This window comes from Mustela lutreola, chromosome 5, assembly GCF_030435805.1.
Source record: "Mustela lutreola isolate mMusLut2 chromosome 5, mMusLut2.pri, whole genome shotgun sequence".
Lineage (NCBI taxonomy): Eukaryota > Metazoa > Chordata > Mammalia > Carnivora > Mustelidae > Mustela > Mustela lutreola.
The window spans coordinates 59,663,848-59,685,293 of NC_081294.1; the positions used below are offsets into that span (position 1 = coordinate 59,663,848).

Sequence of the window (21,446 nt, forward strand, 5' to 3'; positions counted from 1 at the left end):
TTTACACTACACCTTCACTGGGCCAGCCACTTGCTTTCCAGAAAGCATTTCTTGCATAATGTCTGAATTAAATCTCCCCTTCACAGTTGGGAGGCATGAGTTAAAAGCCCACATGGCAGCAGAAAAATATAGCTGTGTTTGGTCCAGGTTACAGTTACTGAGGGAACCATAACTTTGATTTGTTCAACTGGTGTAAATGTAAATCCTTAAGTGAAATGTGTTAAGCGAGGAACAAAATGCTCTGTGTTCGAAGATCCTTTTGATCCGTGGCTCCGTCTATAGTGCCCCACCTGTCATCTACAATCTGGGGGCAGCAGCTAGTGACTAAACGAGGAAAGTTTTCAGAAAGCAATTGAGGAGTTCTAGAATAGACATTTTCTCACGGAGATTTCAGGCAACATTCGTCTTCGAGATAAATGCAATGGATTCAGCGGCCCAGATTAGAAAATAAAATGTTTAATCTCATCGCAGTTTCTCCAAGCAATACAACATGCTAACGTTTATCTTTGACGCTTCATCTATTACCTCTTCTACCTGGAATCTAAACTCAATTTAGCTTGTCTCTCCAGCCACATTCCCTGTTAATTTCAGCCAGCATTCTGCATTCTGGTTAAGACCAGGCTCTGCGTCTTCCTCCAGGCCTTCATGTTCTTTCCTCTTTGTTCTTTACCTGTTTTCTCTGTCTCAGTTGAACTCTTTTTTTCTTCCTTTTGCTTATCTAATTGTCCAGTTGGTGGTTCTCAGCCTGAATCTAGTCCACAGATCTATCTTGTTTGCCTTGCCAAGCTATTTAATAAAAGCAGCAGACTCACCATTTCCTGTTGAGCTTCTACATGACTGGCTTCTCATGTTTGTGTATGTTATCTACCTCATCCTATGAGCATCTGAACTGTGAACGTCGGAAAGCCAAACCTTGCTTTTTCTAATAGGCCCAACCCAGTTTCCTCCAGGTTGATTTCTTAAGAAATCATCACAGATTCTTTTTGCCCTGTCTTAGTCACTTACTCTGCTACATTCTGAAACTTTCGGTTTTATTGTAGAATTTAGCACTGAATTATGTGCAGTTTCACATTTGTTCTTATCATGTTATGCTTGTCTGGTTAATGTTGAAAGAGGACTCAACACTTTTTTTGTTATTTCTCTCTTTAATGAATACACTGTCTTTCATTTTTTAAATTTTTTTAAAGATTTTTGTTTATTTATTTGACAGAGAGAGATCACAAGTAGGCAGAGAGGCAGGCAGAGAGAGAGGAAGAGAAGCAGGCTCTCCGCTGAGCAGAGAGCCCGATGTGGGGCTCGATCCCAGGACCCTGGGATCATGACTGGAGCCGAAGAAGAGGCTTTAACCCACTGAACTACTCAGGCGCCCCATACATTGTCTTTCTATTTCACTGCTCACTAAACATGAACTGAGCACCCACTCTTTGTCAGGCACCAGTCTAGCATTGGGGATGCCAATGTGATTAAGACAAAGTACTCTTTCATTCAGAACTACATCTAAGAACTTATTCCCCAGTACTCCCCAACATTAGCTTCAATGTCTATTCATTATTTCACAGCTCACCTTGTCTTAGGTCTTTCTCCACAATGAACACTCCTCCCTCTGCCGTGACGAATTCTCCCCAAATACCCAAGTTATGAGTGTCTTACCAGAGTCAGCTCCTCTGGTCTCTGATCCATCTAGCCATTCCACAGTCATATGTCCACCCCAGTCTCCTGAAATTTTGACATAACCTACCATTTACTAGAATTGCTCTTATATGGATATCTGATACTTGGTTTATAGACTCTCCAAGGATAAGGTTGATCCAGTCTTATATTTCTTCTATATTTCTACACTTTCTGGGCAAAGTGCCAATTTCCAAGCAGATACTCAATAATTAATCTTTGTGGTTTGATTGATCCTCTCATCTCAATTGCTCTACTTTCTAGAAATAAATGCTGATGCTAATTTTATTTTTTCATACTCAGCAGAAGCTAATGAGAAAGGTAAATCTGCTGCTGTTGCATTAAAACATCATATAAAATACAGGTACCAACTTTGAGTATGGCTGTGCTCCCAACTTTGAGCATTGCTGTGCTTCTGAATCAGGTTAGAATTCAGCTTGCATGTTCCCACAGAAATAATGCAGGATGATGGTGGTCAGATTCCCAGGCCAGTATAGGTAAGCATGTTTAACCTAGAGTGTAATTTAATTCTGAAACAGAGTAGAGGCTCACATTTACATGTTCTCATTGCGTGAATATTTTACAAACACTGAAGGTACTTTACCTTACCTGATGCTCACCACACTTTGCTTCCGTGCAAGTGTCTGTTTTCTCATCTAGACAATAAACCCCATGGATGCAAGGACTGCATCTGTCTTGTTCACTGTCACATCATAACACAGCACCTGGCACAGACTGGGCAGTCAAAAATATCTGTTGATTTTTTTAAAAATTTTTTTAAAGATTTTATTTATTTATTTGACAGACAGAGATCACAAGTAGGCAGAGAGGCAGGCAGAGAGAGAGGAGGAAGCAGGCTCCCTGCTGAGCAGAAAGCCCAATGTGGGGCTCCATCCCAGGACCCTGAGGTCATGACCTGAGCCGAAGGCAGAGGCTTTACCCACTGAGCCACCCAGGCGCCCCTAAAAATATCTGTTGATTTTGATTGAGTTCAATTCTAGTTGAAAGATGATGGGGACATACTGATGTGGATTCAGACTCCCAAATTCACCCCTAGCTAGCTGTGTGCTCTTGGGGAAGTTACATCGCCTCTTCCAGCCATGAATTTACCCCTCCTTAATATTTTGTTAGTTGTGGCTATCATGCTAATACCTAGTATGTGTTTCTTTTTCTATTTCTTCTTCTTTTTCTTTTTTTCATTTTCCCATAATGTGATCCCTCTGAAAAGTCTTGATTAATTAATGATGTGTGCATTTTGTGCTGTATTGGCTGAGGGAGTGGTGATGGGAAAGGTGGTATTTGGTATCAAAGCCTTTCAACAGCTTTTGAGAACATAGGAGTTCTATTTCCAGCCCTAGTTCTGACATTCTGTGATCTGAGGAAGGTCGCTCAAATATATCTGTGAAAGAGTGGTGATAGATATCAGTGATTTTTCAAGCTTTTCCACCTAAGTATCTCCAATTTCAGGTGAGTGAATGTAAACTCTCAGTGTTCTGCGGGTGGGACCCAAACGTAGAATTTACTTGAATTCAATCTTGTATTTCATCTTAATTATTCATGTGTACTTTGTATTCTAAGTCATGATAGATCCATGTTTTAAAGATATTGCAGTTACCTGTGAGTCACATATTCATGAATGCCTGCTTAAGGCAAACACTGTCAAACACCTTATATACAGAAGTCAGTTTTTACCACAATTCTGTGAGTAAGCTATTATCAAGCCCATGTTACTGAGGAGCAAACTGAGGCTTACAGGAGTTGAAATAAATAGACTTAGGCTACCTAGCAAGTTAGTGGCAGAGCCAGAATTCAATCTATCTAAATCTAGACCTTCCCCTATGCCACTTTAGAGGGTAAGTTAGAAACAGAGCTTTCTCTTTGGCTAAAAAGTATGATAATAAAATTGTTTATGTCATGTTAACTGGAAAAAGCAGAATACAGATTGTCTGCATGTTGCATAGATATTTTTCATGCTCAAGGACTTGAACGCATCATAGAATAATAAGTTAGATACGTTGCAGGGCTGGACTTATGGGTATATTATGAATTTTTCTTTCTGATAATGTTTGTGAAATAAATAGTGAATTTGTAAAAACTGCATAAGTTAGTGGTGTAACCTGAGGGAATAAAAGAGGTAGTTGATTTTGTTAGACATTATAATCCATGCTATATATTTTTGTGAGGGATTGGAAATATAAAAATGAAGGCAAGTCATCCTCTGGTTTGGCAAGTGTCACTGATGCTGTAGGTAGGTAATAAAGAGTGGATATGCCTCAAAGAAACTCATGGAGAGGTACTAGAAATCTGATAAGCAGGGTCTGAAAGCGACATCTGTGAAAAGTAAAGTTTTTGTTTGTTCGTTTATTTGTTTCTGTGAAAAGAGCCAGTCTTCAGGAGGCAGAAGGAATGCTTTCATATCTAGGGGCAAGGAATGACACAATTCAGGGAAGGTGAGAGAGGAGTAGTTATAATTTTCTAAAATACCCCCAGAAGACTAACTATTTATCTACTTGAAACTTACTGTGGAAGGCAAGTTACAACACTACATCCTCTTGGTTTGAGGGAAAAAAGGAAAAGAAGAGAGAGTACATGTAAGAAAAAGAAAGAAAATCACTAGTTATCTTTGCTTTTTGAGAATAGATAACTTAGAACATCTATTATTTTGCATTATTATCTGAATTGATAAGATAAAAAATAAATCTAGGCAAAATAATTCACCAGTTTATTTGTCCCCCAGCCATCTATCCAACTATCCACCCACCCCCCATCCATCGACACATTCATTCCACGTATTTATACATGTGTTTAGTACTTCCACTGTGTCAAGTGGGTGCTACCCTTCAGAAACTCAGAATTGAAAGATGTGGCACATTAGTTCCAGGAAGTATTGAATATGTTTTGTCGGAATTCAAAAAATACAGCAACCAATCCTATTTAGGATGAGGTTTAAGTAGGTTGAATAGGAAAAGCCTTCCCAAAGATGATGATTGAGCTAGGTAGTGGTTGTTATTATTGTTTGTTTGTTTGTTTGTTCTTGACTGTGGAGTAGGAGACTGGCAGGTGACCAGGAAGAGAAGGGCATCTCAAACACAGGCAAAAATCCATCTGGTTACTCTCTATGGGAGAGATGAGCTGGCTAAAGTTGGTTAGAATGGCTGGGTTGGTGCCTGGAAGAAATAAAACCTCACCAGACTCAAATAACTGAACTTCCTCAAAGAGTGGCCCACAGTCCAAGGCTAAGATGTGGTGAACTCTGTTTCATGAGGATACTGTAATTCTGGGAATATCATAATCAGAATTCTTAGGAGTAGGTAGGATTCCAAGACTCAATGTGAACACAGTAAGACTTGACACAGGCTGAGGGAAATGGGTTGGAAGAATACTAATAATATTAAGATTACATTAAGAATATTAAAAATAGTATGTATTAATAGGCTATATACTCTTATTAGAGAAATTGCTCTTATGATAAAGCATAAGAGCATATCAGGTACACATTTTTCCTGCTAGTTCTGACAACACCTCCCTTAAGACATCTTCCTAGATTCCCTTAGATTGAGTTGTCTTTTTTCTGAGTTTAGCCAACACTTTGTGTTGGCACTTTCTGTTATGGTCCTTTCCTCGCTGAGTGGTTCTTCCCTAGCCATACCCTGCCAATTGACTATTACTTTTTAAAAGCAGGGACTAGGTTTTCTCTGCCTCTGAATCCCCAGCACTCAAGACAGAGCATGGCATTATTGAGTCAGTGGTACTCAGTTCTGACTTCATGTCAGAATTATATGGAGAGCTTTTTAAAAACAGCAGTGCCTGGACCTTATTAGCCCTAGAGATTTAGAGTTAATCTGGGGTAGAACCTCAGCATGAAAATATTTGTATATTTAGAAATTCCCCAGAATATTCCAGAAATGCAGTACTGGTTAAGAACTACTAAAGTAGATGCTCAAGGAATATTTCTGGAGGTTTGAATGATAATGAATACCACCTGGCTATCTCATTTTTGTAGGATGGGAGTTTGGAGTGGAGCAGCAACTCAATGTTTAGGTAGATTCCCAAGGCTCTAAATTCATCCCAGACCTAGGAACACTGGGAGCAGAATACTATTCTAGATGCTATGTCCTTATTAGAAAGAAACTCCTAGTGTACTTCTAGTAATAAACACATGGATCTGGTTCAAGATGAGTTGGTTATAGTAACCACTTAGGCTGGGCTGTCACTGATTAAGAATATAAAAGGACTGGGCATACAGAAGAAAAGCTTTCCTGTTTGCAGATGGTCAGGGAAGGATCAGAGCTATAGATTATAAGTGGTATTTTATGGAGACTGGACTATAAAGTGGCCACCTTCTTCTCACCTAGAAAAACCATGAGAAATCATAGATCAAATTGGGAAATTTATAATAAGTAGGAAAATAAACCAGTTTTCCCTCTTTCAAATTTATTGTGAGTATATGGGTTGGTCACAGAGATAGTGGGAGAGGAGGGAACACACAACCTAAGCTTTCCAAAATGAGTTGGGTGGTGATGATAGCAAATATTAGACATGTGATAGAACTGTAAAAATATTTTGAAATAACTGTCACAATTAGGTAACAGTGAAATAAATTACATATTCTTTATCAGCATTAAGGCAGAGGCACACACTATGGTAAGGGAAGATAGAGAGACAGAGAGAGATAAAGAGAGGGAGAGAGAGAGATTGAGACTTCATACTTCTCAAGATGAGGAGAACTGCCCTAGTTCTAGAAGGCAGTGATTTTTATCAGCACCATGGAGAAATGCACAATCTCCATTGCTTGTTCTGAGATGAGATTCTGGGGATTATTTTAATGATATCCAGTCTGAACTGAAAACAAAACAAAACAAAAAAACAAAACGAAAAACCCCAGCATTGATGTCTGTGTAAGTGCACACGTAGATCAGAGGATTCACATTAATTCCTCAGATTTATTGCTCTTTTCTGGTAAACTCTCTTACATTTTAGATTGGCCTACTTTCTCTATAATTTCCCAGCAAAGGAAAAAGAGGTTGGAGGGTAACATTTTAAAGGTTCATGTTGATGGTAATTTTTCTAAAGTTTCTGGTGTGATCAATTCCTAAGCACACTTGTCAGTGAGATTGGACTCTGAGATCTGGCTAGGACACAAGATAGTGGGGTGTTTTATGAGATCTGTCTCTGAACTTAGTTTTGTGCCTACCTGAATTGGGAGGGGCTCATGGGGAGAGATTCCATTTTATTGAAAGAAAAAAAAAAAAGAGGACAATAGAATTTTGATTTAGGGAGATCCTGCTGAGGAAACTAGATCAATCATTACTGAATGAGCTGTCTGATGTCTATATTCTTTCTCTGGAGGATGGCAGAATGATTAGGGGTATTTTCACTGTAGGAAGGAGGGTGGAAGATTGTGTATATTTTTTATTCCTTCTTTCTCCTGTCCATGAACCCCTTAGTCATTTGTGTGGGGTCAAGCTGTGTTGCCAGTATAGTTGAGGAAGTCCATGCCCAGAAGCTTCCAGATTCTCTATTCTGATTCCCTCCCCTCATCTAAGAATCTCTCCTTATATCTCTACGAGTTACCCGACACCTCACATTAGTTTTTCTAATTAATTAATTAAATGAAATTAATGTGGTGATTAGTTATTGTATGTCCGGTATTTGTTCTACGTATTGAATCTAAGTAATAGCATAGATTTAAGCCCTTTCCTCAAGGAATTTGGGGATGGTGCACAATCTATTATTCAACAGTGAAACGGGGTCAGGTAGGAGTGGATATGTTAGGACCCTTAACTCAGATGGGTTTATACTCTCATGTTTTAATGTTCTCTATCAAGGCTATATTTTAACAGGAGAGAATTAACTGTAAGTCAAAGAGTGACATTCTATCCATGGAACTTCAAATGTCAATAAACAGTTGGAGATGTATTTGAGAAATCATTTGGGGTGGGGGAGAATCATGTTGATCTGTACAGATAACTTCTCTGCCCGTGGCTGAAACCATCCTCGCATTAAGGATGAAGTGTGATAAAGCAAAGACATAAAGCAAAAGAAAACAAAGGAAACACAAGAGAAATGGCAGGCTGCTGGTGGGGGCAACAGAGAGGAGGGCAATAATGGAAGGAGGGAGGGAAAAGCTCATTGGGTAGCCCTCGCATGGAGAGATGGAAGCTACATTTTTGAATGGCTTTCTGGATAAATAGTAGCAAAAAGATTTCACCAGGGAAACTTCACCTACCTTTTCTTATCGGATGCATGGTTTAAAATACATGGTCTCCCAAACAAGAAGCATCTATTACACATTAAGTGATGTTTTTACTCATTTTTAAAAAAGTAATAATATATAAGCCCTATTCTGAATTTTCTGAGCAGCAGAGTTAAATAGGGTGTTTAACTGGAGTTCATCTTGTTCTTATGCAAACAAAAAATCTTGACATTATAACTAATAAGCCCATGTGGCAGTACTGAAGATGTGTGAGTATATTAATTTTTTTGAAGTATTACAAAAAAGTTCACAGACCTCCATTTCTACAATGGAAATCTTAAAGGAACCCATTGCTGTGGGGTGGGGGAGGGGTGGCATTTGGACCTGTATGTTGCTTGTTATATTTAGATATTGTAAGCGATACAAAATTACTAAAATACCTGTGTACACACTATGTAAGCCTGGAAACCAAGAGGGCAAGCATTCAAATCCACCCCCATCACTTACAACTCTGTGACTTAGGACAAGTTATATAAACCTCTGAATTACCTCATTTGTGACGTAGGAGGAACTAGTACGGCAGATTGATAAGCTTATTCTGTGAACTAAATGAGATGGTGCATATAAAACACTATTATTATAGTAAATGGCATATATGAAGTGTTCAATAAATATTGAATGGTAATGATAATTAGGATGAATTTTATTTTATATCTTAAAATGGGGTAATACTTGTCCCCAGGGTTTTCCCAAGACACACTGAAATTATAAATACAAAGCACACAGTTCATTGCGTGGCATACAGGAAGAATTTAGTAATTGTTAGTTGTGTTCTTTAGCTATTCTCTTTATACAATTTCATAGACTCCTTCTTTTTTGAAGAACTAAACACGAAAGTAGAGCATCTCTGAGGTATATCTTCGTAAGTGGCTCCAACAACTCTCCATTCATCAGTGCTGAGATGTTAGACTTACAGACCTTGGAAGGCTTAATTTTTTTCTTTCTAGCCTGCAGGTTTGAGGTTCCAGTGTATTTTAATAAAAGTCCCTACAAAGCAACTTACAGGATCTGAATAAAAGCAGTGTTTCTCTTTAAGTACAATGGGATTTTTGTTGTTTTTGAAGGTAATGGTTTTGTGTATGTGTGTGTGTGTGTGTGTGCATTTTTTTTTTTCCTGGTTGCTTTAAGTAGATTTTTGCCCCCGCCTTCCCAAAAATGGAAGTTAAAAGCTTTTGATAAATGGAATAAAACATTTCAGTTGGGCCTTTTAAAAAGTATTAACCCGGGATGCCTGGGTGGCTCAGTTGGTTAAGCAGCTGCCTTCGGCTCAGGTCATGATCCCAGCGTCCTGGGATCGAGTCCCTCATCGGGCTCCTTGCTCGGCAGGGAGCCTGCTTCTCCCTCTGCCTCTGTCTGCCTGTGCTCGCTCTCTCTCTGATAAATAAATAAAATCTTTTAAAAAAAAAAAAAGTATTAACCCATGTTACTTTGAAGAGCTCTTTTGTCAGCTTATTAACACTGACACCACCACTCCAGCTTGTGAGTGGCAGGGTCCCACAAGGGTAAGGGACCTCAGACCTCAACACAGGGCTGCGGGCAACACGCTGTGGTCCTTGCTGTGTATCCCCACTCAATCCCTGTGAGTATGATTCTTTGGGTGTGTAGACTGACTTTCATTCTTTTCTAATTGGGCAGTAGTTCTATTTTCTTTATTATCATACATGATTATTATGTAAATTTCTAGCAAACCACAGTAAGTAAAATTATCCCTTTAACCTCACATCTCTCCTCCTTACCTCTGCTTGGGGTACCATTATTAATGGTTTGCCATACATTTTACAGACTTTGGGGACATGGAAAAGGATTTTTAAAAAAACATAAATGGGCTTATGCATGGTGCTCCATAGTCTCTTTCTACTGAGTGTATTAAAAGTATCTTTCCAGATCAAGTCATATCTACCTTCTCTAGTCCATTGTATGGACAAGCTGTTGTTTATATAATAGGATCCCAGATTTGGGGACATTTATCTTGTTTGCTGCATTTGGATATTTAAAACAATACAATATGCCATAAACAGCTGTGCACACAAATGTTTGTCTTATTTACTTTGGACAAATTTGCAGAATGATTTATCATCTACAAAGTGCTGCTGCCTCTATTCATTTCTGTGATCCTAAAAGATGGATGCTGGGGCACTTATAAGCCTTGACTCTAAAGCACCCTCACCCCTCAGCACCAGCACCATGCTTTGGAAAGAGCCCAAATTAGACAGAACTAAGCTTGGGTTCAGGCCTAGCCACTTAGGAATGGATAATGCCTGGGAAAATCCTCATATTTCATTGGGGACTTCATTGATATTTTTAAAAAATGTAGGATCATAGATGTCTCATCTATATGCACAGTTTCTGGCCTATAGACCTCAAGTTTCTGGCATATATGACCTCAAGATTGGTAATATCAGTGTCAGATGGGAGCCCACATCTTAGTTTCCTTTTTAATCTAACTTTCTGCCCCCCACTCAAGCTCTCCACTTCTTGAGAAGGTTGATATATGGTGCAGAGACATTTATGACCACTTGAAGGCATTGTTTAAATCCTATTTGGGAAATGGGGGACACCCTGTGGGTAGGAGAGACAGAGATGATGGGGAGCAACAAAGCCCCCTGCTGGACTTTACTGACCCCCAACTTCCATATCTCTGAGTCTTTGGCTACCTCTGTCACTTGCTGCATACAATGAGGTGTTGTGCACTTAGAATCAAGTCTTTCAGGATGGGAAATGGTTCAAAAAAGAAGAAAGAAGACAGCGCTAAACCTAGAACTCATGAGAAAAATCACATTGCCTCTAGGGGGTGTAGAAAGAAGTGACTGTGCTTTAGATGATTTATGCTGAGTGAAATAAGTCAAGCAGAGAGAGTCAATTATCATATGGTTTCACTTATTTGTGGAGCATAACAAATATCATGGAGGACAAGGGGTGTTAGAGAGGAGAAGGGAGTTGAGGTAAATTGGAAGGGGAGGTGAATCACGAGAGACTATGGACTCTGAAAAACAATCTGAGGGGTCTGAAGTGGCAGGGGTGTGGGAGGTTGGGGTACCAGGTGGTGGGTATTATAGAGGGCACGGATTGCATGGAGCACTGGGTGTGGTGAAAAAATAATGAATACTCTTTTTCTGAAAATAAATAAATTGAAAAAATTTAAAAAAAAGATGAAACTGTTACTATTTTTGAAAATTAGGATATTTTCTTTGTAGGTAAGTGTTTGTGATGCCTTTGAGATAAAAAAGAAGTTTAAAAGACCTCTTACATAGAAACCCAGAGCAGAGAAAATAGTAGTTGCCATAGATTGTAGTTGTTTCCATGGTCAGAAAATACATTATTTCTTTTTGGTTTAAAAAAAAAAAAAAAAGGTCTTTGGATTTAACTCTGTAATTGTGACCTTGAGACCTTTATCTTAGCATTAAAAAAGACCTAAAGACAAAGCAGGTGGATGAGCTGAGATTGTCCTTGGCATGAACACAAGGACCAAGACTGCTTGTGTGCTGGAGTGGAGAAAACAGTTGGCCAGGCATTGTGCAGGAGAGCTGGTTTTTCATTCTCACTCTGATGACTTTACTTGTGGCTGGTCACATGATCTCCATGCTGTGCCCCCCACCCCCACCCTGGCAATGCTGGAGTTTTTCTTTCTGTAAAATTAGGGGTTGTACTAGAACTCTTTTCAAAACCAAAGATATTTGCATTACACACTCACATTTTTTGTTGTTTTTGTTATTTAACATTATCACATGAACTTGTAATATTTGGAATGAAATTGGCTTACATATAAACATTTAAATATGAAAATTTGGAGTAGAATCCCCTGTAAAAATGATACTTGAAACATAGTCGCATTGTTTGCTCCCTCTTGAAAACCTACCGGAACGAAAGCAAAGGGAGTTTTCTAAAAGAAGGTAGATACCATATGGTAAAGGAATAAATGAGTTAGCAGATCCAGGAAAGGACATTCATAAGCCAGCAGAGGGGAGAGCTGAGAACTCATCCAATCTAAAGCAAAGATTTCCCCCAAGTTTCAGGAACGGGTAGTAGGAGTTGCCCCTGGAGGCAGGATGAACAGGAGGAGGTTTAACAAGGAGAACCAGCTGCACGTGTGTTTAAGAAGCAGTCTGACGCCCTGCAGTGGGGGTTGCTGGAAGTTTATGCTATAAAGATAAAACAGAAGACTGGATTAGGAAACACTCAGCAAAATCTAAGTCAATGATGCCATTATCGAAACAAGTTATCAATCAAAGTATACATCCCAGAAGCAGAAACTTCTGGCACTTTGGTCCCACTCAGCTCCTGGAGGGCTGCAGCCAGGGCTTAACCCTTCAGACAAGAGAGCAGAGAATACTTGTCTGTGGAATCTGAGAAGCGCAAGAAGAATATATGTTATATATGAAGAAAATGAAGATATGTATGATGAAGAATATAAAGAATATAATATATATGGGTATTTGAGTCTCTCTGACGAAGGGTCCCAACCAGATCACCCTACAGTGGAAGTCACAAACCACAAGCTCTACTCACACGCTCAGAGTTGGCAACCAGATTTTGAGTTACCACACTGAAACATGAACGCACCATCATTCATTCCAGAGCACAACGGAAAACTTGGACTAAAAGCACAAAACAAGCAAGCAGAAGAGAAGCAACTTGGAGGAAAGAGCAACTCTGTGAGGCAAAGCAAACTTAAAAAGAGAATTTTGAAAAACAAAAGAAGCAGCAATCGTGAATCAGAAAAAAATAAAGTATAAAGAAATTCAAAGAACTAAAAAGAATTTCTGTTTTTTCCCCCCAATTACTTTTTTTTTTTTCCTTTTAGGGAAGAAAAAGTTGTACAAGAGATGGGAACTTGTCATAGTTTACAAAATATTTTCAGCACTGAATATTGGTCAGGCCAGAATTGTGGTCTGACTGTATGGGAGAAAGAGACATGGGAAGGATGCTGTTGCCGAATGCGGCTGGCTAGTGCAGGGAAGAGAGTGGAGCCCTGCTGTTTACCATGCCGGATAACCACAGGAAGAGAAAAAAATAGTTTAAAAAAGGCATCATACAAGCATATTATTGGCAACATCGTCACAAATACCCAAATAATAACTACCTGAAAGAAGTAAACAACTTCAGAGAACAAGTAAACAACTTTAAAAAACAAAGAAGTAAACAAGAAAGAAGTAAACAACTAGCTGAAAGAAGTAAAGAATTTCCCCTGGCAAGGGGAACAGGAGGGACTGCTGTTTTGCTGTGGTTATTTTGTTTTATTAGTGAACCTCCAAAGATGTTTTTAAACTTTATAGATTTGTAACTTTGATAAAAAGAAGCCAAGTTTTATACCACCATCTGTTAATTGGTCAGTATTACTTGTATAAATGTAGAATTCTCCAGTGGTTAAGAAATATCTTATGTGATTAAATAGTGAGTGCATGTCAAAAGTTTTTATTTAAATATATGGAACAAGCTGAACAAGGTTCAGAGAACTGGTTCAAACGGATTTAAGGTTCTTGATTTTTTGTGGGAGAGGAGAGACATATAAAATTTTCCTTAGATATAAAACAAAATTTCTACAGAGCAATGGAATTATATAGACATCAGCAAACCAGCAAATAATAAAACAAAATAAAATGACCCCTTTGTCGTTTTTCTAAAGTTAACCTCTAACTTGACAGGGCTGTTAACATTTCTGGTTGCTAATAAGTCGTGGATGATTAATCAGACAAAGTTACATTTCTGCAAAAAACAAGGGGACCACCCCCTCTCACTCCCCAGATAAGCTGGGCTGATCACAAAGACTCTATTAAAAAATCAAGTATCCTCATTTTGCTTTATTTCCAAGTTTTTGATCTATTCCCTAAACACCTGCCATAAATATAACTTTAGAAATAAAACAATGTTATTAAGTTCTAATTAGATGCTGTTGTGCATTGTTTGCTCTAACCTGAGGATTTCTTTGTTTAAAAAAGAACTTTGTATGAAATAGAGAGGTGATAAAGATATGTTAGCAGCAAGGGGAAATTTTTCTACTTGATATCAAAATGAGGGTTAAAAAATGAAAAAAGAGGACAACTTTTGCATAATATGATTCAATGTTAGAAAATGTTGTATCTATATATTATTACATAAAATCATCTCATGTGTGGTATGTTCTCTTATTGTTCTGTAAACTCTGTGGGAGATCAGTTGTCCTGAGGTGCATTCTACATGCCAGGGCTGGGCAAAGGGCTTTAAGTGAGACACGAGGCACCCCTTACCCTCTTCCAGCTCTCCTTCTACCATGTTATATGTCAGGCTTATGCATAAGATTTCACTTAAAGAAGAGACTCTAAGTTCCATCCAGATATCACAGCCTATAATTATTAAAAAAAGAAAAATCACTACTATTTGCAGTGTGTTTAGGTTGGATGGATTAATTTCTTTGCAAGGCCCATAATGGGAAGACTGACTTTGTCTTTTCAATTATAAACCACCGTTTAGTTTGAGCCCAGAAGACACTTTCCTAGAGATTCCTTCCACTTGCCTGGCACTGGAGCAATTAACAGCAGGTGATTTGTGGCTGTATTTTTACTGCTTAGCACAGGTTTATCATCTTGAAAGTTTTCCATTTGCATATATGCTATACATTTTTGGGGTGACATTTCGATATCAACCAGAGTTTAGATTATGTATTGCCTTGCACTGCATTTTCTGCTACATGCTGAGAATCTGTAAGCCCAGGCAGAATGCTGCTGCAGACCCAGTGGGACATGAGTTGTGGCCATCACTTATTGAGGACTTACTATGTGCCAACCCTTAGTATCAAGGGATTTACCTGCATTACTTTTATTTCTCAAAACAGCACTTTGAGGTTTCTACCGTTTGCCACACTTTATAAATAAACTGCAACTCAGAGAAGAAAGGTCATTTGCTCAAGGTCACCTAGCTCAAATGAGCAGCACTGAGATTCAAACTCAAGTTTTTCTGATCCCAAAACACTCTTCTGTACAACCTCTCATATTGGGAGCTTTCAGAGTGAAATGAATTGAATTTGACAGTTTTCCACTTTTAAATACCAAACTTCCTGAACAGTCTAATTGCCGCTCTCTGGACTAAGATGAAATGGCTATTTAAAAGAAGCAGGGAGCAGGAGGTCAAGAGAAAAGGGGTTTTATTATCTCTGTTGGTAAAGGAAGAGATGTAATCCTGGAAAAAAAATAACATCAAATGGAAACCATTATATAAATTTGCAGTGGACTTAGGTTGATGAAATTGCAAAGGAATGCAGAGAAGATAAGGGAGTCATGAAGACACAGCACTGGAGATTTTCTAAAAGGGAAAGAAAAGATCAGAATCCACTGAAGGCTGTTAGAAGCTGGCTCCCTTGAAGTCCAGCTCTATGTAACTTGAGAGATAGGATGAGGCTGACAAGGCCCCAAAGCAACAACCAGAGATCTGTGTTCCTGGTCCAGGCTGCTTGTGTGTCTGGGTGAGGAGCCAGCTCTGCAGCCAGACTGCTGGGTCTGAATCCTTTTTCCCTAGCTGTCTAGCTGGGTGATTCTGGACAAGGTACTTGACCTCTCTGGACTTTCATTTCCACAAGTGAACAAATCATCTCATGTGTGGGAGATTATAATATTGCCCATCTTGTTGTGAGATGACATAAAGCATTTGGAAAGGTGCCAGGTATTTAGTAAGCACTCACACGTGTTAGCATTACAGTTCTTACATAGATATCACAGTCATGTAATGTACAAGATGGGAAATTGTAAGTCAGTACAAAGGCTTGAAGAAATGAAGGAGAAGGAAGTCCGGAGAGAGGTTGGCCTGGAGCTGAAAAGTGAAGGGAGCTTTTCCTTCCCTAGCCCTGAACAGATGTTGGGAAAGGGCTGGATGGTGGTGGGAAAGCTCACCTAATCTAGCAAGAGAATCTTGCAAGAGCTTGAGGTCTGGTGGATCTTAATGGAGCATGAGAACTTGTTTCTTTGAAATATGCTGGGACGGAAGGCTTGCTGGTGAGCTTCCCGGGGAGCTCCATGGAGCTGGAGAATCAGGGGTTATAGCCCAAGTGCAGAAGAAGTGTGAGACAGAGAGAGGAAGCAAGCTCAGTTATACATTTTCGGATGGCAGTGGTCACTGAGAGCCCACTGGGAGGAGAGGGGGCTTTTCTTTTTTCTTTTTTTTTTTTTTTAAGATTTTATTTATTTATTTGACAGAGAGAGATCACAAGTAGGCATAGAGGCAGGCAGAGAGAGAGAGAGAGAGAGAGAGGAGGAAGCAGGCTCCTTGCTGAGCAGAGAACCCGATGTGGGACTCGATCCCAGGACCCTGAGATCATGACCTGAGCCGAAGGCAGCAGCTTAACCCACTGAGCCACCCAGGTGCCCGAGGGGGCTTTTCAATAAGCACATTTTCTTCCTTCCTTCCTTCCCTCTTTTTCTTTCTTTCTTTCTTTCTTTCTTTCTTTCTTTCTTTCTTTCTTTCTTTCTTTCTTTCTTCCTTTCTTTCTTTCTTTCTTTTCTTGGCCTTCCCAAACTCTATTTTCCTCTCATTGGTTACATTAAGAGACAGACTACAATCAAGTTGAATGCAGCAAAGTTTAATGAGGTTCTGATGAATGAGTGTAAGTAGTTATCTACCTTTTTAGCTACCATTTCTTAGGTATTTCATTTGTCAGACTCTGGCTGGGTTCTGGAGACACAGTCTTTTCCCAAATTCCAGTCTCCATTTCTAGAGCTTCACTTTGCATTTTGTCATGGTTCTTAGCCATCAGAATAATCCATGTAAAATTCAGAAGTTGCTGATGCCCAGGCTGGCTCTCAGACCCACAGAATCTCCTGTAGTGGAATTAAGCAAGTACATTGTCTCGGAATTACATGTGTTAATTTTAAGTTCACATCAACCTTGAAAGACTAGTGAGAGAACCTTCTGTAGTTTGTAGATGATGAAGTTGAAGCTCAGAGAGGTTAAGTTATAAGTGAGAACACACAGATGATTAAGGGCTGGGTTGGAATTCAGACCTAGTGCTGCTGATCTCAAAACCCCAAGGCCTTTGCACTTGGCCATGACCACCCTCCTATTTGTGCATAGATGAAACTCTGTGTCTTAAAGGTATACTGGTATAAGGATTTGAGAATGTAGTGAATTGGTATTGTAAATGTGCCCCAAACCCTTGTGCATCATGGCAAATGCTCAAGCATTTAAGAGAGCACCAGCAATTTTTACCCAAGGTTCAGTGACTTGTATTGAACGTGGGTAGTACCCTATAAATGTTACAATAAGGTTCACCATGATTTCCCTCAAGATAGATAATGAAGTTTCTACTGTATAAGCTCCCCCATGGTTATAGTTTCCATCATATAAGTCCAGTCCTGGATTCCAGAAACTTAGCCTCCTCCTAAGCTCAGTGGTGATAGTGACTTCCCCCTATTGTTAATCCTTAGGTTATTTTGCTTTGTGATTCAGCTTTTTCATCACCCAGATAATCAATTTCCTGCAGTAAATTCCCTCCTTATTCCTGGTTAGATTCTGACTGAAGAAACCAAGATTCAGAGAAGTAGCCAATAACATAATAATTCTGTAGTTAGTATTCTAAAACAAAAGTTTCTGATTCCAGAGGTAAGCTCTTAATCTCTGCCACAGATTTAGTAAAATTTAGTGAAATTCCTGGTACCCAGTGCCAGGTGGTGATGGCCATGGGGGATATGATGACAATGACTATGATGAAGATGATGGTGGTACTGATGTTGGCACTGGTGGTGACCTTGATGACCACCATGTCTGACTGCTGTTGTATGTCCTTTGGAAGAGGTGTGCAGATACAATGTCTGGTTGTCACACAGATGTCTCTGACTGTGTTCCAGGCCTTCACCTACCACCACATCCAAGAAATCATGGTCCAGCTTCTTCGCACAGTGAACCGGACGGTCATCACGATGGGACGGGATCATGTTCTGATTGTGAGTAGATCTCTTCCTCTTGTCAAACATTTTGAACTGTTCAGGGTCAAGGAATGGATTTTCTGGAACACCAGGTCATGTTGAACACCTAGTGCTAATTCTTATTTTGTTTTGGAGTAAAACAGATTTTTTTTTCTTTGTCTGAGTTGGGATCACATGAGAGTCAACTCAAGTTACTGAAATAAAGCAACACTTAAGCCTTGTCCACCAAATTGAGTGTACCAGTGGGGATGAAATGTCTCTGGTAAAGACAGAAGACTGAGAAGCTTTTTATAAGTGGGATAGGCAGAATGTTCCCCATTCATGTCCACCAAGATCCTTTCCTTTTGGACTAGAGTCAAGCAATGTCCAATTTCAGGGTCCTGTGAGTTTGGTTTTCTAAGTGGATTCACTGTATGTTAACCCTGTTAATTTAACAGACATTAGTTAATTTAACCCTGTTAAGCTTGGGTTAGCCTTTTGCACAAATGCTATATTCTGAAGATCAGGTGATTCCTGCCTCATTGTCTGATTATTTTCACTCTCCAGACAGAGTCCACTTCTAACCCTTTAACCTTTGGGTTAAATCACGTTGCTTTAAGCCACAGGCCAAAAACAATGCTTATAGGGGCCAGTCACCAATATAAATAAGTATGTTTGTCTATGTCACTTCTCTGCTTAAACTCACCAATGAATGGTTTTCCATCTCACTCAACATAAACTCCAAACCATTACTAGGGCCTGAAGTGCCCTATGTCCCTTTTCTACCACACATAAAACACGATTATTTTTGCTGTTCCCTCAGTTTGACCTATCTCCGCCTCAGGTCTGAGGGCTTATTTCCTCATGTAAATCTGATCTTGGCTCAGGTGTCACCTAATTAGAGACACTTCCCTACCCTGATTACCCTGTCTTAATAACCAACATCTCTCCATCCTTTTTCCATCTCTGCACCTTACTTCTTTGTTTTTTAGAATTTATCACCACCTGAAATATATATATATATGTGTGTGTGTGTGTGTGTGTGTGTGTGTGTGTGTGTGTGTATAGATAGATAGATATAGAGATATATAGATCTCTATACAGATATAGAGATATATATATGTCCCTTGATTGATTGATTGTCTGGCCCTGCTTGTGAGATAATAAGCTCCAGGATGTAAGGATTTCGTCTGTTTTATTCATTTATATCTCCAAACCCTACAATAGTGCCCTGCATAGAGTAGGTACTTGATAAATATTTGTTGAATGAATGAGCGAATGAGTGAATGAAGTGTACCAGACAGGGATGCTAATGTTTAGTGAGGACAAGTGCTTCTTAGCTGTGATTGATTGACACTGTGTGGAATTGGGCCATACAGTTGCCACAATTTCCAAATTCTCAAGGGAAACTGAAAATGTGAAATTCTCTGATATTTAGGTGTTGGCAGCTAATAAAAATATATTTATAAACATTCTCTGATCCCTGAACAGCTGGATTCAGCTTTCAGGAAGCCAGTTTGGGATCTCAGCTAGGTTTAGGATGTTGATTGTTCATATGCTATAGTCCTCCTTCATGGATACAGAATATAAGGTGCTAAGTGTTTTAAAAGTATTTTTAAAATAGCTGGGCAAACTCTGGAAAACAGTATGGAGGTTCCTCAGATGGTTGAAAATAGAGCTACCCTATGACCCAGCGATAGCACTATTGGGTATTTACCCTAAAGATACAAATGTAGTGATCTGAAGGGGCACATACATCCGAATATTTATAGCAGCAATGTCCACAATAGCCAAAGTATGGAAAGAACCTAAATGTCCATCAACAGATGAATGGATAAAGAAGATGTGGTATATATGTACAGTGGAATACTATGCAGCCATCAAAAGAAACAAAATCTTACCATTTGCAATGATGTGGATAGAACTAGAGGGTATTATGCTGAGTGAAATAAGTCGATCAGAGAAAGACAATTTACATATGATCTCTCTGATATGAGGAATTTGAGAGGCAGGGCAGGGGGTTGTGGGGAGTAGGGAAGGAAAAAATGATACAAGATGGGATCAGGAGGGAGATAAACCATAAGAGACTCTTAATCTCACAAAACAAACTGAGGGTTGCTGGGGAGAGAGAGGTAGGGTTAGGGTGGCTGGGTTATGGAAAATGGGGAGGGTATGTTCTATGGTGAGTGCTGTGAAATGTGTAAGCCTGATGATTCACAGACCTGTACCCCTGGGGCAAATAATACATTATATGTTAATTTTTTAAAAAGTAGCTGGGCAAGGATTTGATCCCAAGAAGCAACGGAGTGTAACAATTTTCTTTAGACCCATTTGGTTCTGTTCAGTCATGTCAATGCATGTTTACTTAATGTATACTGTGTGCATTTAAAGCAGTGGTGACATCCATAGAGAGGGCCAGCTGGTCAGGTGCTCCTGCCTTCCTGGGGCAGACAGCTGGTCTCTGTCATTTGTCTCACTTAGAATCCTTCCACTTTAGAAGTATCACCATTTCTTACTCGGTTACAAGCTTCTGTATCTGTGGCTTCCATAACACCCCTTAGATAAGCATTTTATGACCTCTCTAATCTTTCTTCCTTTTCTTTGGAGCCAGACCTAAAGATGATCATCAATCTATTTGGGTCATTCTGTATATAGCATGTCTTAACTCTCTGCCTATCCTTTAGAACAGTCATCTTTTAAAACAGTGTGCGGATCATAGGAAGTGCCAAGTAACTGGTGTCTTATTATCTTCCTTTCTATCTGGTACATTTCATTTCTCTGTCCCTTTGTATTATCAACACAGGCAAGTGAGCATAGTTTGGCCCCCATTCACTACAGTCTCTTATCTGAGCCATTCATTTGATGCTCTGCCTTGGTTACTCATCTTGCTAACACATATTCCTCACTGCTGTCCCATTAATCTTTTCCAGGACATTCCCATACTCTGGAATGTTCTGTGGGTCCCCACTCTCTACCAAATTAAGTTTTGTGACCATTCTCAGCTTCTGTGATCTGTCCATAACCACATTTCTCAGCTTTTTCATCTACTTTTCTCCATCCAAATATTAAACCAAAATGGATGTCTGGATCTTGCCTCAAAATGCCTGGTATTTTCTCACTCATGCTGCTTTGTCTGTAATTCCTTAGTATGCCATCTCAGTCTGTTGAAATCCTACCTAGTCTTCAAGGTTTATTACAAAAGCACCACTCTGGGTGGTGCTCAAATCTCACAAGCCTGGTCAGGCACTTCTTGCCTCTTCTAAACCACACAACACTCTTTTGTCCTTTGCTTGCTCACTTTTAGTTTTATTGGAGTAAAATTTGCATACTTTAAAATTTAACCATTGTAAGGATTCAGTTAGATGAGTTTCAGTAAATTTACAGTGGGGCAACCATGACGGTAACTCAGTTGCCGACATAACCTTCATTGCGGAAATTGTCCTTTGCAATCTGTCTGCATCACACCCTTACCCCTCCATCCCCACCCCAGCCCTGAGCAACCACTCTTTTACTCTCTGTCTCTATAGATTTGCCTTCTTTGGACATTTCATGTAAGTGAAATTATGCAATTCGAGGTCTTTTATGTCTGCTTCTTTTCTTAGCATTTTTTTGAAGTTCATCCATATTTTAGGATGTATCAGTACTTAATTCCTTTC

General features: G+C 39.4%; 1 protein-coding gene across 3 annotated transcripts in view; it reads left to right on the forward strand.

Moving 5' to 3' along the window:
• Positions 1–21,446, forward strand: part of DOCK2 (dedicator of cytokinesis 2) — a 417,788-nt gene that overhangs the window by 157,901 nt on the left and 238,441 nt on the right. For all 3 annotated transcript variants that reach the window (XM_059174270.1, XM_059174267.1, XM_059174268.1), the window contains exon 27: positions 17,734–17,829. In XM_059174270.1, the coding sequence (XP_059030253.1) occupies positions 17,734–17,829 (96 nt within the window). The remainder of the gene's footprint in view (positions 1–17,733; positions 17,830–21,446) is intronic.